Raw genomic sequence first — 17562 nt, forward strand, 5'->3', positions numbered from 1 at the left:
TAGAGGATGTGTTCCGTGTGGTGTAGTATATGGAGGATGTGTCCCGTGTGGTGTAGTATATAGAGGATGTGTCCCGTGTGGTGTAGTATATAGAGGATGTGTCCCGTGTGGTGTAGTATATAGATGATGTGTCCCGTGTGGTGTAGTATATAGAGGATGTGTCCTGTGTGGTGTAGTATATAGAGGATGTGTCCCGTGTGGTGCAGTATATAGAGGATGTGTCCTGTGTGGTGTAGTATATAGAGGAGGTGTCCCGTGTGGTGTAGTATATAGATGATGTGTCCCATGTGGTGTAGTATATAGAGGATGTGTCCCGTGTGGTGTAGTATATAGAGGATGTGTCCTGTGTGGTGTAGTATATAGATGATGTGTCCCGTGTGGTGCAGTATATAGAGGATGTGTCCCATGTGGTGTAGTATATAGATGATGTGTCCCGTGTGGTGCAGTATATAGAGGATGTGTCCTGTGTGGTGTAGTATATAGAGGATGTGTTCCGTGTGGTGTAGTATATAGAGGAGGTGTCCCGTGTGGTGTAGTATATAGAGGATGTGTCCCGTGTGGTGTAGTATATAGAGGATGTGTCCCGTGTGGTGTAGTATATAGATGATGTGTCCCGTGTGGTGTAGTATATAGAGGATGTGTCCTGTGTGGTGTAGTATATAGAGGATGTGTCCCGTGTGGTGCAGTATATAGAGGATGTGTCCTGTGTGGTGTAGTATATAGAGGAGGTGTCCCGTGTGGTGTAGTATATAGATGATGTGTCCCATGTGGTGTAGTATATAGAGGATGTGTCCCGTGTGGTGTAGTATATAGAGGATGTGTCCTGTGTGGTGTAGTATATAGATGATGTGTCCCGTGTGGTGCAGTATATAGAGGATGTGTCCCATGTGGTGTAGTATATAGATGATGTGTCCCGTGTGGTGCAGTATATAGAGGATGTGTCCTGTGTGGTGTAGTATATAGAGGATGTGTTCCGTGTGGTGTAGTATATAGAGGAGGTGTCCCGTGTGGTGTAGTATATAGATGATGTGTCCCATGTGGTGTAGTATATAGAGGATGTGTCCCGTGTGGTGTAGTATATAGAGGATGTGTCCTGTGTGGTGTAGTATATAGATGATGTGTCCCGTGTGGTGCAGTATATAGAGGATGTGTCCCATGTGGTGTAGTATATAGATGATGTGTCCCGTGTGGTGCAGTATATAGAGGATGTGTCCTGTGTGGTGTAGTATATAGAGGATGTGTTCCGTGTGGTGTAGTATATAGAGGATGTGTCTCGTGTGGTGTAGTATATAGAGGATGTGTCCCGTGTGGTGTAGTATATGGAGGATGTGTCCCGTGTGGTGTAGTATATGGAGGATGTGTCCCGTGTGGTGTAGTATATAGAGGATGTGTCCCGTGTGGTGTAGTATATAGAGGATGTGTCCCGTGTGGTGTAGTATATAGAGGATGTGTCCCGTGTGGTGTAGTATATAGAGGATGTGTCCTGTGTGGTGTAGTATATAGAGGATGTGTCCCGTGTGGTGTAGTATATGGAGGATGTGTCCCGTGTGGTGTAGTATATAGAGGATGTGTCCTGTGTGGTGTAGTATATAGAGGATGTGTCCCGTGTGGTGTAGTATATAGAGGATGTGTCCCGTGTGGTGTAGTATATAGAGGATGTGTCCTGTGTGGTGTAGTATATAGAGGATGTGTCCCGTGTGGTGTAGTATATAGAGGATGTGTCCCATGTGGTGTAGTATATAGAGGATGTGTCCCGTGTGGTGTAGTATATAGAGGATGTGTCCCGTGTGGTGTAGTATATAGAGGATGTGTCCCGTGTGGTGCAGTATATAGAGGATGTGTCCTGTGTGGTGCAGTATATAGAGGATGTGTCCCATGTGGTGTAGTATATAGAGGATGTGTCCCGTGTGGTGTAGAATATAGAGGATGTGTCCCGTGTGGTGTAGTATATAGAGGATGTGTCCCGTGTGGTGTAGTATATAGAGGATCTGTCAGCTCTCCTGTGTGGTGTAGTATATAGAGGATGTGTCCCGTGTGGTGTAGTATATGGAGGATGTGTCCCGTGTGGTGTAGTATATAGAGGATGTGTCCCGTGTGGTGTAGTATATAGAGGATGTGTCCCGTGTGGTGTAGTATATAGAGGATGTGTCCCGTGCGGTGTAGTATATAGAGGATGTGTCCCGTGTGGTGTAGTATATAGAGGATGTGTCCCGTGTGGTGTAGTATATAGAGGATGTGTCCCGTGTGGTGTAGTATATAGAGGATGTGTCCCGTGTGGTGTAGTATATACAGGATGTGTCCCGTGTGGTGTAGTATATAGAGGATGTGTCCCGTGTGGTGTAGTATATAGAGGATGTGTCCCGTGTGGTGTAGTATATAGAGGATGTGTCCCGTGTGGTGTAGTATATAGAGGATGTGTCCCGTGTGGTGTAGTATATAGAGGATGTGTCCCGTGTGGTGTAGTATATAGAGGATGTGTCCCGTGTGGTGTAGTATATAGAGGATGTGTCCCGTGTGGTGTAGTATATAGAGGATGTGTCCCGTGTGGTGTAGTATATAGAGGATGTGTCCCGTGTGGTGTAGTATACAGAGGATGTGTCCCGTGTGGTGTAGTATATAGAGGATGTGTCCCGTGTGGTGTAGTATATAGAGGATGTGTCCCGTGTGGTGTAGTATATAGAGGATGTGTCCCGTGTAGTATCATATATAGAGGATGTGTCCCGTGTGGTGCAGTATATAGAGGATGTGTCCCGTGTGGTGTAGTATATAGAGGATGTGTCCGGTGTGGTGTAGTATATGGAGGATGTGTCCCGTGTGGTGTAGTATATAGAGGATGTGTCCCGTGTGGTGTAGTATATAGAGGATGTGTCCCGTGTGGTGTAGTATATAGAGGATGTGTCCCGTGTGGTGTAGTATATAGAGGATGTGTCCCGTGTGGTGTAGTATATAGAGGATGTGTCCCGTGTGGTGTAGTATATAGAGGATGTGTCTCTTGTGGTGTAGTATATAGAGGATGTGTCCCGTGTGGTGTAGTATATAGAGGATGTGTCCCGTGCGGTGTAGTATATGGAGGATGTGTCCCGTGTGGTGTAGTATATAGAGGATGTGTCCTGTGTGATGTAGTATATAGAGGATGTGTCCCGTGTGGTATAGTATATAGAGGATGTGTCCCGTGTGGTGTAGTATATGGCGGATGTGTCCCGTGTGGTGTAGTATATGGCGGATGTGTCCCGTGTGGTGTAGTATATTGAGGATGTGTCCCGTGTGGTGTAGTATATAGAGGATGTGTCCCGTGTGGTGTAGTATATAGAGGATGTGTCCCATGTGGTGTAGTATATAGAGGATGTGTGCCATGTGGTGTAGTATATAGAGGATGTGTCCCGTGTGGTGTAGTATATAGAGGATGTGTCCCGTGTGGTGTAGTATATGGAGGATGTGTCCCATGTGGTGTAGTATATAGAGGATGTGTGCCATGTGGTGTAGTATATAGAGGATGTGTCCCGTGTGATGTAGTATATAGAGGATGTGTCCCATGTGGTGTAGTATATGGAGGATGTGTCCCGTGTGGTGTAGTATATAGAGGATGTGTCCCGTGTGGTGTAGTATATAGAGGATGTGTCCCGTGTGGTGTAGTATATGGAGGATGTGTCCCGTGTGGTGTAGTATATAGAGGATGTGTCCCGTGTGGTGTAGTATATAGAGGATCTGTCCCGTGTGGTGTAGTATATAGAGGGTGTGTCCCGTGTGGTGTAGTATATAGAGGATGTGTCCCGTGTGGTGTAGTATATAGAGGATGTGCCCCGTGTGGTGTAGTATATAGAGGATGTGTCCCGTGTGGTGTAGTATATAGAGGATGTGTCCCGTGTGGTGTAGTATATAGAGGATGTGTCCCGTGTGGTGAAGTATATAGAGGATGTGTCCCGTGCTGTGTAGTATATAGAGGATGTGTCCCGTGTGGTGAAGTATATAGAGGATGTGTCCCGTGTGGTGTAGTATATAGAGGATGTGTCCCGTGTGGTGTAGCATATAGAGGATGTGTCCCGTGTGGTGTAGTATATAGAGGATGTGTCCCGTGTGGTGTAGTATATAGAGGATGTGTGGTGTAGTATATAGAGGATGTGTCCCGTGTGGTGTAGTATATAGAGGATGTGTCCCGTGTGGTGTAGTATATAGAGGATGTGTCCCGTGTGGTGTAGTATATAGAGGATGTGTCCCGTGTGGTGTAGTATATAGAGGATGTGTCCCGTGTGGTGTAGTATATAGAGGATGTGTGGTGTAGTATATAGAGGATGTGTCCCGTGTGGTGTAGTATATAGAGGATGTGTCCCGTGTGGTGTAGTATATAGAGGATGTGTCCCGTGTGGTATAGTATATAGAGGATGTGTCCCGTGTGGTGCAGTATATAGAGGATGTGTCCCGTGCGGTGTAGTATATAGAGGATGTGTCCCGTGTGGTGTAGTATATAGATGATGTGTCCCGTGTGGTGTAGTATATAGAGGATGTGTCCCGTGTGGTGTAGTATATAGAGGATGTGTCCCGTGTGGTGTAGTATATAGAGGATGTGTCCCGTGTGGTGAAGTATATAGAGGATGTGTCCCGTGCTGTGTAGTATATAGAGGATGTGTCCCGTGTGGTGAAGTATATAGAGGATGTGTCCCGTGTGGTGTAGTATATAGAGGATGTGTCCCGTGTGGTGTAGCATATAGAGGATGTGTCCCGTGTGGTGTAGTATATAGAGGATGTGTCCCGTGTGGTGTAGTATATAGATGATGTGTCCCGTGTGGTGTAGTATATAGAGGATGTGTCCCGTGTGGTGTAGTATATAGAGGATGTGTCCCGTGTGGTGTAGTATATAGAGGATGTGTGGTGTAGTATATAGAGGATGTGTCCCGTGTGGTGTAGTATATAGAGGATGTGTCCCGTGTGGTGTAGTATATAGAGGATGTGTCCCGTGTGGTGTAGTATATAAAGGATGTGTCCCGTGTGGTGTAGTATATAGAGGATGTGTCCCGTGTGGTGTAGTATATAGAGGATGTGTCCCGTGTGGTGTAGTATATAGAGGATGTTTCCCTTGTGGTGCAGTATATAGAGGATGTGTCCCGTGTGGTGTAGTATATAGAGGATGTGCCCCGTGTGGTGTAGTATATAGAGGATGTGTCCCGTGTGGTATAGTATATAGAGGATGTGTCCCGTGTGGTGTAGTATATAGAGGATGTGTCCCGTGTGGTGTAGTATATAGAGGATGTGTCCCGTGTGGTGTAGTATATAGAGGATGTGCCCCGTGTGGTGTAGTATATAGAGGATGTGTCCCGTGTGGTATAGTATATAGAGGATGTGTCCCGTGTGGTGTAGTATATAGAGGATGTGTGGTGTAGTATATAGAGGATGTGTCCCGTGTGGTGTAGTATATAGAGGATGTGTCCCGTGTGGTGTAGTATATAGAGGATGTGTCCCGTGTGGTGTAGTATATGGAGGATGTGTCCCGTGTGGTGTAGTATATAGAGGATGTGTCCCGTGTGGTGTAGTATATAGAGGATGTGTCCCGTGTGGTGCAGTATATAGAGGATGTGTCCCGTGTGGTGTAGTATATAGAGGATGTGTCCCGTGTGGTGTAGTATATAGAGGATGTGTCTCGTGTGGTGTAGTATATAGAGGATGTGTCCCGTGTGGTGTAGTATATAGAGGATGTGTCTCGTGTGGTGTAGTATATAGAGGATGTGTCCCGTGTGGTGTAGTATATAGAGGATGTGTCTCGTGCGGTGTAGTATATAGAGGATGTGTCCTGTGTGGTGTAGTATATAGAGGATGTGTCCCGTGTGGTGTAGTATATAGAGGATGTGTCCCGTGTGGTGTAGTATATAGAGGATGTGTCCCGTGTGGTGTAGTATATGGAGGATGTGTCTCGTGTGGTGTAGTATATAGAGGATGTGTCCCGTGTGGTGTAGTATATAGAGGATGTGTCCCGTGTGGTGTAGTATATAGAGGATGTGTCCCGTGTGGTGTAGTATATAGAGGATGTGTCCCGTGTGGTGTAGTATATGGAGGATGTGTCCCGTGTGATGTAGTATATAGAGGATGTGTCCCGTGTGGTGCAGTATATAGAGGATGTGTCCCGTGTGGTGTAGTATATAGAGGATGTGTCCCGTGTGGTGTAGTATATAGAGGATGTGTCTCGTGTGGTGTAGTATATAGAGGATGTGTGGTGCAGTATATAGAGGATGTGTCCCGTGTGGTGTAGTATATAGAGGATGTGTCCCGTGTGGTGTAGTATATAGAGGATGTGTCCCGTGTGGTGTAGTATATAGAGGATGTGTCCCGTGTGGTGTAGTATATAGAGGATGTGTCCTGTGTGGTATAGTATATAGAGGATGTGTCCCGTGTGGTGTAGTATATAGAGGATGTGTCCCGTGTGGTATAGTATATAGAGGATGTGTCCCGTGTGGTGTAGTATATAGAGGATGTGTCCCGTGTGGTGTAGTATATAGAGGATGTGTCCCGTGTGGTATAGTATATAGAGGATGTGTCCCGTGTGGTGTAGTATATAGAGGATGTGTCCCGTGTGGTGTAGTATATAGAGGATGTGTCCCGTGTGGTGTAGTATATAGAGGATGTGTCCCGTGTGGTGTAGTATATAGAGGATGTGTCCCGTGTGGTGTAGTATATAGAGGATGTGTCCCGTGTGGTGTAGTATATAGAGGATCTGTCAGCTCTCCTGTGTGGTGTAGTATATAGAGGATGTGTCCCGTGTGGTGTAGTATATAGAGGATGTGTCCCATGTGGTGTAGTATATAGAGGATGTGTCCCGTGCTGTGTAGTATATAGAGGATGTGTCCCGTGTGGTGCAGTATATAGAGGATGTGTCCCGTGTGGTGTAGTATATAGAGGATGTGTCCCGTGTGGTGTAGTATATAGAGGATGTGTCCCGTGTGGTGTAGTATATAGAGGATGTGTCGCGTGTGGTGTAGTATATAGAGGATGTGTCCCGTGTGGTGTAGTATATAGAGGATGTGTCCCGTGTGGTATAGTATATAGAGGATGTGTCCCGTGTGGTGTAGTATATAGAGGATGTGTCCCGTGTGGTGTAGTATATAGAGGATGTGTCCCGTGTGATGTAGTATATAGAGGATGTGTCCCGTGTGGTGTAGTATATAGAGGATGTGTCCCGTGTGGTGTAGTATATAGAGGATGTGTCCCGTGTGGTGTAGTATATAGAGGATGTGTCCCGTGTGGTGTAGTATATAGAGGATGTGTCCCGTGTGGTGTAGTATATAGAGGATGTGTCCCGTGTGGTGTAGTATATAGAGGATGTGTCTCGTGTGGTGTAGTATATAGAGGATGTGTCCCGTGCGGTGTAGTATATAGAGGATGTGTCCCGTGTGGTGTAGTATATAGAGGATGAGTCCCGTGTGGTGTAGTATATAGAGGATGTGTCCCGTGTGGTGTAGTATATAGAGGATGTGTCCCGTGTGGTGTAGTATATAGAGGATGTGTCCCGTGTGGTGTAGTATATAGAGGATGTGTCTCGTGTGGTGTAGTATATAGAGGATGTGTGGTGCAGTATATAGAGGATGTGTGGTGTAGTATATAGAGGATGTGTCCCGTGTGGTGTAGTATATAGAGGATGTGTCCCGTGTGGTGTAGTATATAGAGGATGTGTCTCGTGTGGTGTAGTATATAGAGGATGTGTGGTGCAGTATATAGAGGATGTGTCCCGTGTGGTGTAGTATATAGAGGATGGGTCCTGTGTGGTGTAGTATATAGAGGATGTGTCCTGTGTGGTGTAGTATATAGAGGATGTGTCCCGTGTGGTGTAGTATATAGAGGATGTGTCCCGTGTGGTGTAGTATATAGAGGATGTGTCTCGTGTGGTGTAGTATATAGAGGATGTGTCCCGTGTGGTGTAGTATATAGAGGATGTGTGGTGCAGTATATAGAGGATGTGTCCCGTGTGGTGTAGTATATAGAGGATGTGTCCCGTGTGGTGTAGTATATAGAGGATGTGTCCCGTGTGGTGTAGTATATAGAGGATGTGTCCCGTGTGGTGTAGTATATAGAGGATGTGTCCCGTGTGGTGTAGTATAGAGAGGATGTGTCCCGTGTGGTATAGTATATAGAGGATGTGTCCCGTGTGGTGTAGTATATAGAGGATGTGTCCCGTGTGGTGTGGTATATAGAGGATGTGTCCCGTGTGGTGTAGTATATAGAGGATGTGTCCCGTGTGATGTAGTATATAGAGGATGTGTCCCGTGTGGTGTAGTATATAGAGGATGTGTCCCGTGTGGTGTAGTATATAGAGGATGTGTCCCGTGTGGTGTAGTATATAGAGGATGTGTCCCGTGTGGTGTAGTATATAGAGGATGTGTCCCGTGCGGTGTAGTATATAGAGGATGTGTCCCGTGCGGTGTAGTATATAGAGGATGTGTCCCGTGTGGTATAATATATAGAGGATGTGTCCCGTGTGGTGTAGTATATAGAGGATGTGTCCCGTGTTGTGTAGTATATAGATGATGTGTCCCGTGTGGTGTAGTATATAGAGGATGTGTCCCGTGTGGTGTAGTATATAGAGGATGTGTCTCGTGTGGTGTAGTATATAGAGGATGTGTCCCGTGCGGTGTAGTATATAGAGGATGTGTCCCGTGTGGTGTAGTATATAGAGGATGTGTCCCGTGTGGTGTGGTATATAGAGGATGTGTCCCGTGTGGTGTAGTATATAGAGGATGTGTCCCGTGTGATGTAGTATATAGAGGATGTGTCCCGTGTGGTGTAGTATATAGAGGATGTGTCCCGTGTGGTGTAGTATATAGAGGATGTGTCCCGTGTGGTGTAGTATATAGAGGATGTGTCTCGTGTGGTGTAGTATATAGAGGATGTGTCCCGTGCGGTGTAGTATATAGAGGATGTGTCCCGTGTGGTGTAGTATATAGAGGATGAGTCCCGTGTGGTGTAGTATATAGAGGATGTGTCCCGTGTGGTGTAGTATATAGAGGATGTGTCCCGTGTGGTGTAGTATATAGAGGATGTGTCCCGTGTGGTGTAGTATATAGAGGATGTGTCTCGTGTGGTGTAGTATATAGAGGATGTGTGGTGCAGTATATAGAGGATGTGTCCCGTGTGGTGTAGTATATAGAGGATGTGTCCCGTGTGGTGTAGTATATAGAGGATGTGTCCCGTGTGGTGTAGTATATAGAGGATGTGTCCCGTGTGGTGTAGTATATAGAGGATGTGTCTCGTGTGGTGTAGTATATAGAGGATGTGTCCCGTGTGGTGTAGTATATGGAGGATGTGTCCCGTGTGGTGTAGTATATAGAGGATGTGTCCTGTGTGGTGTAGTATATAGAGGATGTGTCCCGTGTGGTGTAGTATATAGAGGATGTGTCCCGTGTGGTGTAGTATATAGAGGATGTGTCCTGTGTGGTGCAGTATATAGAGGAGGTTTCCCGTGTGGTGCAGTATATAGAGGATGTGTCCCGTGTGGTGTAGTATATAGAGGATGTGTCCCGTGTGGTGTAGTATATAGAGGATGTGTCCCGTGTGGTGTAGTATATAGAGGATGTGTCCCGTGTGGTGTAGTATATAGAGGATGTGTCCCGTGTGGTGTAGTATATAGAGGATGTGTCCCGTGTGGTGTAGTATATAGAGGATGTGTCCCGTGTGGTGTACTATATAGAGGATGTGTCCCGTGCGGTGTAGTATATAGAGGATGTGTCCCGTGTCGTGTAGTATATAGAGGATGTGTCTCGTGCGGTGTAGTATATAGAGGATGTGTCCCGTGTGGTGTAGTATATAGAGGATGTGTCCCGTGTGGTGCAGTATATAGAGGATGTGTCCCGTTTGGTATAGTATATAGAGGATGTGTCCCGTGTGGTGTAGTATATAGAGGATGTGTCCCGTGTGGTGCAGTATATAGAGGATGTGTCCCGTGTGGTGCAGTATATAGAGGATGTGTCCCGTGTGGTGTAGTATATAGAGGATGTGTCCCGTGTGGTGTAGTATATAGAGGATGGGTCCTGTGTGGTGCAGTATATAGAGGATGTGTCCCGTGTGGTGTAGTATATAGAGGATGTGTCCCGTGTGGTGTAGTATATAGAGGATGTGTCCCGTGTGGTGTAGTATATAGAGGATGTGTGGTGCAGTATATAGAGGATGTGTCCCGTGTGGTGTAGTATATAGAGGATGTGTCCCGTGTGGTGTAGTATATAGAGGATGTGTTCCGTGTGGTGTAGTATATGGAGGATGTGTCCCGTGTGGTGTAGTATATAGAGGATGTGTCCCGTGTGGTGTAGTATATGGAGGATGTGTCCTGTGTGGTGTAGTATATAGAGGATGTGTCCCGTGTGGTGTAGTATATAGAGGATGTGTCCTGTGTGGTGTAGTATATAGAGGATGTGTCCCGTGTGGTATAGTATATAGAGGATGTGTCCTGTGTGGTGTAGTATATAGAGGATGTGTCCCGTGTGGTATAGTATATAGAGGATGTGTCCTGTGTGGTGTAGTATATAGAGGATGTGTCCCGTGTGGTATAGTATATAGAGGATGTGTCCCGTGTGGTGTAGTATATAGAGGATGTGTCCCGTGTGGTGTAGTATATAGAGGATGTGTCCCGTGTGGTGTAGTATATAGAGGATGTGTCCCGTGTGGTGTAGTATATAGAGGATGTGTCCTGTGTGGTGTAGTATATAGAGGATGTGTCCCGTGTGGTATAGTATATAGAGGATGTGTCCCGTGTGGTGTAGTATATAGAGGATGTGTCCCGTGTGGTGTAGTATATAGAGGATGTGTCCCGTGTGGTGTAGTATATAGATGATGTGTCCCGTGTGGTGCAGTATATAGAGGATGTGTCCCGTGTGGTGTAGTATATAGATGATGTGTCCCGTGTGGTGTAGTATATAGATGATGTGTCCCGTGTGGTGTAGTATATAGATGATGTGTCCCGTGTGGTGTAGTATATAGATGATGTGTCCCGTGTGGTGTAGTATATAGAGGATGTGTCCCGTGTGGTGTAGTATATAGAGGATGTGTCCCGTGTGGTGTAGTATAAAGATGATGTGTCCCGTGTGGTGCAGTATATAGAGGATGTGTCCCGTGTGGTGTAGTATATAGAGGATGTGTCCCGTGTGGTGTAGTATATAGAGGATGTGCCCCGTGTGGTGTAGTATATAGAGGATGTGTCCCATGTGGTGTAGTATATAGATGATGTGTCCCATGTGGTGTAGTATATAGATGATGTGTCCCGTGTGGTGTAGTATATAGATGATGTGTCCCGTGTGGTGTAGTATATAGATGATGTGTCCCGTGTGGTGTAGTATATAGAGGATGTGTCCTGTGTGGTGCAGTATATAGAGGATGTGTCCCGTGTGGTGCAGTATATAGAGGATGTGTCCCGTGTGGTGCAGTATATAGAGGATGTGTCCCGTGTGGTGTAGTATATAGAGGATGTGTCCCGTGTGGTGCAGTATATAGAGGATGTGTCCCGTGTGGTGCAGTATATAGAGGATGTGTCCCGTGTGGTGCAGTATATAGAGGATGTGTCCAGTGTGGTGTAGTATATAGAGGATGTGTCCAGTGTGGTGTAGTATATAGAGGATGTGTCCCGTGTGGTGCAGTATATAGAGGATGTGTCCCGTGTGGTGTAGTATATAGAGGATGTGTCCAGTGTGGTGTAGTATATAGAGGATGTGTCCAGTGTGGTGTAGTATATAGAGGATGTGTCCCGTGTGGTGTAGTATATAGAGGATGTGTCCCGTGTGGTGCAGTATATAGAGGATGTGTCCCGTGTGGTGCAGTATATAGAGGAGGTGTCCCGTGCGGTGTAGTATATAGAGGAGGTGTCCCGTGCGGTGAAGTATATAGAGGATGTGTCCCGTGCGGTGCAGTATATAGAGGATGTGTCCCGTGTGGTGCAGTATATAGAGGATGTGTCCCGTGTGGTGCAGTATATAGAGGATGTGTCCCGTGTGGTGCAGTATATAGAGGATGTGTCCCGTGTGGTGCAGTATATAGAGGATGTGTCCCGTGTGGTGCAGTATATAGAGGATGTGTCCCGTGCGGTGTAGTATATAGAGGATGTGTCCCGTGCGGTGTAGTATATAGAGGATGTGTCCCGTGCGGTGTAGTATATAGAGGATGTGTCCCGTGTGGTGTAGTATATAGAGGATGTGTTCCGTGTGGTGTAGTATATAGAGGATGTGTCCCGTGTGGTGCAGTATATAGAGGATGTGTCCCGTGCGGTGCAGTATATAGAGGATGTGTCCCGTGCGGTGCAGTATATAGAGGATGTGTCCCGTGCGGTGTAGTATATAGAGGATGTGTCCCGTGCGGTGTAGTATATAGAGGATGTGTCCCGTGCGGTGTAGTATATAGAGGATGTGTCCCGTGTGGTGTAGTATATAGAGGATGTGTCCCGTGTGGTGTAGTATATAGAGGATGTGTCCCGTGTGGTGCAGTATATAGAGGATGTGTCCCGTGTGGTGCAGTATATAGAGGATGTGTCCCGTGTGGTGTAGTATATAGAGGATGTGTCCCGTGTGGTGTAGTATATAGAGGATGTGTCCCGTGTGGTGTAGTATATAGAGGATGTGTCCCGTGTGGTGCAGTATATAGAGGATGTGTCCCGTGTGGTGTAGTATATAGAGGATGTGTCCCGTGTGGTGTAGTATATAGAGGAAGTGTCCCGTGTGGTGTAGTATATAGAGGATGTGTCCCGTGTGGTGTAGTATATAGAGGATGTGTCACGTGTGGTATAGTATATAGAGGATGTGTCCCGTGTGGTGCAGTATATAGAGGATGTGTCCCGTGTGGTGTAGTATATAGAGGATGTGTCACGTGTGGTATAGTATATAGAGGATGTGTCCCGTGTGGTGCAGTATATAGAGGATGTGTCTCGTGTGGTGTAGTATATAGAGGATGTGTCCCGTGTGGTGTAGTATATAGAGGATGTGTCCTGTGTGGTGTAGTATATAGAGGATGTGTCCTGTGTGGTGCAGTATATAGAGGATGTGTACCGTGTGGTGTAGTATATAGAGGATGTGTCCCGTGTGGTGTAGTATATAGAGGATGTGTCCCATGTGGTGTAGTATATAGAGGATGTGTCCTGTGTGGTGTAGTATATAGAGGATGTGTCCCGTGTGGTGTAGTATATAGAGGATGTGTCCCGTGTGGTGCAGTATATAGAGGATGTGTCCCGTGTGGTGTAGTATATAGAGGATGTGTCCCGTGTGGTGTAGTATATAGAGGATGTGTCCCGTGTGGTGTAGTATATAGAGGATGTGTCCCGTGTGGTGTAGTATATAGAGGATGTGTCCTGTGTGGTGTAGTATATAGAGGATGTGTCCCGTGTGGTGTAGTATATAGATGATGTGTCCCGTGTGGTGTAGTATATAGAGGATGTGTCCCGTGTGGTGTAGTATATAGAGGATGTGTCCCGTGTGGTGTAATATATAGAGGATGTGTCCCGTGTGGTGTAGTATATGGAGGATGTGTCCTGTGTGGTGCAGTATATAGAGGATGTGTCCCGTGTGGTGTAGTATATAGAGGATGTGTCCCGTGTGGTGTAGTATATAGAGGATGTGTCCCGTGTGGTGCAGTATATAGAGGATGTGTCCCGTGTGGTGTAGTATATAGATGATGTGTCCCGTGTGATGTAGTATATAGAGGATGTGTCCCGTGTGGTGCAGTATATAGAGGATGTGTCCCGTGTGGTGTAGTATATAGAGGATGTGTCCCGTGTGGTGTAGTATATAGAGGATGTGTCCCGTGTGGTGTAGTATATAGAGGATGTGTCCCGTGTGGTGTAGTATATAGAGGATGTGTCCCGTGTGGTGTAGTATATAGAGGATGTGTCCCGTGTGGTGTAGTATATAGAGGATGTGTCCCGTGTGGTGTAGTATATAGATGATGTGTCCCGTGTGATGTAGTATATAGAGGATGTGTCCCGTGTGGTGCAGTATATAGAGGATGTGTCCTGTGTGGTGTAGTATATAGAGGATGTGTCCCGTGTGGTGTAGTATATAGAGGATGTGTCCCGTGTGGTGTAGTATATAGAGGATGTGTCCCGTGTGGTGTAGTATATAGAGGATGTGTCCCGTGTGGTGTAGTATATAGAGATTACACCGGATTATATCTGTTTCCTTCATTTGTTATTTAGAATTTGATGCCATCCACCAGCGTCTCACCTCGCTGACTTTGGTCGGCCAACGGGAATATCCGGCGTTAATTTGATAGTCCGTCAGCCTGATGGGAATAAAACAATTAAAAGTATTGGAGATTTTTTCAGCAAAGACTGAATGCTGCAGAGAAAAGGGCAGATCTTGTTTTTAAAACGACCTATAAAAGTCCATCTTTGAGCAGCTTAAATACAGAATTAATCTAAGTAAAAGGTTTTGTCAACTTTTTTTTTTGTTTTCATTTTAGTACTTATTAAGGAGCTCTGGGGTATAATACAGGATGTAACTCAGGATCAGTAATGTAATGTATGTACACAGTGACTGCACAAGCAGAATAGTGAGTGCAGCTCTGGAGTATAATACAGGATGTAACTCAGGATCAGTAATGTAATGTATGTGCACAGTGACTGCACCAGCAGAATAGTGAGTGCAGCTCTGGAGTATAATACAGGATGTAACTCAGGATCAGTAATGTAATGTATGTACACAGTGACTGCACAAGCAGAATAGTGAGTGCAGCTCTGGAGTATAATACAGGATGTAACTCAGGATCAGTAATGTAATGTATGTACACAGTGACTGCACAAGCAGAATAGTGAGTGCAGCTCTGGAGTATAATACAGGATGTAACTCAGGATCAGTAATGTAATGTATGTGCACAGTGACTGCACCAGCAGAATAGTGAGTGCAGCTCTGGAGTATAATACAGGATGTAACTCAGGATCAGTAATGTAATGTATGTACACAGTGACTGCACCAGCAGAATAGTGAGCGCAGCTCTGGAGTATAATACAGGATGTAACTCAGGATCAGTAATGTAATGTATGTGCACAGTGACTGCACCAGCAGAATAGTGAGTGCAGCTCTGGAGTATAATACAGGATGTAACTCAGGATCAGTAATGTAATGTATGTGCACAGTGACTGCACCAGCAGAATAGTGAGTGCAGCTCTGGAGTATAATACAGGATGTAACTCAGCATCAGTAATGTAATGTATGTGCACAGTGACTGCACCAGCAGAATAGTGAGTGCAGCTCTGGAGTATAATACAGGATGTAACTCAGGATCAGCAATGTAATGTATGTGCACAGTGACTGCACCAGCAGAATAGTGAGTGCAGCTCTGGAGTATATTACAGGATGTAACTCCGGATCAGTAATGTAATGTATGTACACAGTGACTGCACAAGCAGAATAGTGAGTGCAGCTCTGGAGTATAATACAGGATGTAACTCAGGATCAGTAATGTAATGTATGTGCACAGTGACTGCACCAGCAGAATAGTGAGTGCAGCTCTGGAGTATAATACAGGATGTAACTCAGGATCAGTAATGTAATGTATGTGCACAGTGACTGCACCAGCAGAATAGTGAGTACAGCTCTGGAGTATAATACAGGATGTAACTCAGGATCAGTAATGTAATGTATGTACACAGTGACTGCACCAGCAGAATAGTGAGTGCAGCTCTGGAGTATAATACAGGATGTAACTCAGGATCAGTACAGGATCAGTAATGTAATGTATGTACACAGTGACTGCACCAGCAGAATAGTGAGTGCAGCTCTGGAGTATAATACAGGATGTAACTCAGGATCAGTACAGGATCAGTAATGTACTGTATGTACACAGTGACTGCACCAGCAGAATAGTGAGTGCAGCTCTGGAGTATAGTACAGGATGTAACTCAGGATCAGTAATGTAATGTATGTACACAGTGACTGCACCAGCAGAATAGTGAGTGCAGCTCTGGAGTATAATACAGGATATAACTCAGGATCTGTAATGTAATGTATGTACACAGTGACTGCACCAGCAGAATAGTGAGTGCAGCTCTGGAGTATAATACAGGATGTAACTCAGGATCAGTACAGGATCAGTAATGTAATGTATGTACACAGTGACTCCACCAGCAGAATAGTGAGTGCAGCGCTGGAGTATAATACAGGATATAACTCAGGATCTGTAATGTAATGTATGTACACAGTGACTGCACCAGCAGAATAGTGAGTGCAGCTCTGGAGTATAATACAGGATGTAACTCAGGATCAGTACAGGATCAGTAATGTAATGTATGTACACAGTGACTGCACCAGCAGAATAGTGAGTGCAGCGCTGGAGTATAATACAGGATATAACTCAGGATCTGTAATGTAATGTATGTACACAGTGACTGCACCAGCAGAATAGTGAGTGCAGCTCTGGAGGATAATACAGGATGTAACTCAGGATCAGTACAGGATCAGTAATGTAATGTATGTACACAGTGACTGCAGCAGCAGAATAGTGAGTGCAGCGCTGGAGTATAATACAGGCTATAACTCAGGATCTGTAATGTATGTACACAGTGACTGCACCAGCAGAATAGTGAGTGCAGCTCTGGAGTATAATACAGGATGTAACTCAGGATCAGTACAGGATCAGTAATGTAATGTATGTACACAGTGACTGCACCAGCAGAATAGTGAGTGCAGCTCTGGAGTATAATACAGGATGAAACTCAGGATCAGTAATGTAATGTATGTACACACTGACGGCACCAGCAGAATAGTTAGTGCAGCTCTGGAGTATAATACAGGATATAACTCAGGATCTGTAATGTAATGTATGTACACAGTGACTGCACCAGCAAAATAGTGAGTGCAGCTCTGGAGTATAATACACGATGTAACTCAGGATCAGTAATGTAATGTATGTACACAGTGACTGCACCAGCAAAATAGTGAGTGCAGCTCTGGAGCATAATAGATAAGGTAACTCAGAATCAGTACAAAATGTTTATTATGACTGTAAATTACATTAAGCAACTGGCATCAGAGAAGTGATTTTTCTTACAAGATACAGAGGAGGACACTTGGGATTTTCCCAGGAATGCTGGCAGTGCCCTGGCTGGTAAATTAATGATTCATTTTTCAGGTTTCTGCTGAAATATTGAGTGATTTTTGTGTTTTTTTTGCACTAAAATTTCCCAAAATGTCTCACAGCTGGAGCTACATCAAGTTTTGTTAAGGTCGTTAAACGGAAACAAATACATTTCCTACATTTCATTGTTTCTAAGTCAAAGGTTTTGACCACAGACTACAGGACCCTGGCCAGCTATGCTGCACTCCGGCAACTGGGCGGATAAATCACTCACATGGTGGCATCTACATACTCTTCAATGTAATAGAGCCAAAAAGAACTTGGCTTATGCAAAATCGTTTAGATGCAATTATTGCGGCACAAGAGGTCACAGCAGATACCGAGAGCAAAGGTTCACATACTTTATCCACACACAAACATGCAATTATTGCGGCACAAGAGGTCACAGCAGATACCGAGAGCAAAGGTTCACATACTTTATCCACACACAAACATGTGACATTGAATCATTTTCCTTCTATAAAAAAAATGGCAAAATCG

At 45.3% G+C, this 17562-nt stretch overlaps 1 protein-coding gene across 1 annotated transcript in view; it reads right to left on the minus strand.

Moving 5' to 3' along the window:
- Positions 1-17562, minus strand: part of SCNN1A (sodium channel epithelial 1 subunit alpha) — a 215940-nt gene that overhangs the window by 123374 nt on the left and 75004 nt on the right. The window contains exon 10 of the mRNA XM_073684901.1: positions 14172-14229. Within this exon, the coding sequence (XP_073541002.1) occupies positions 14172-14229 (58 nt within the window). The remainder of the gene's footprint in view (positions 1-14171; positions 14230-17562) is intronic.

This window comes from Phyllobates terribilis, unplaced genomic scaffold (assembly GCF_046119375.1).
Source record: "Phyllobates terribilis strain yellow unplaced genomic scaffold, ASM4611937v1 Scaffold_5__5_contigs__length_657084704, whole genome shotgun sequence".
In the NCBI taxonomy this organism is placed as follows: Eukaryota; Metazoa; Chordata; class Amphibia; order Anura; family Dendrobatidae; genus Phyllobates; species Phyllobates terribilis.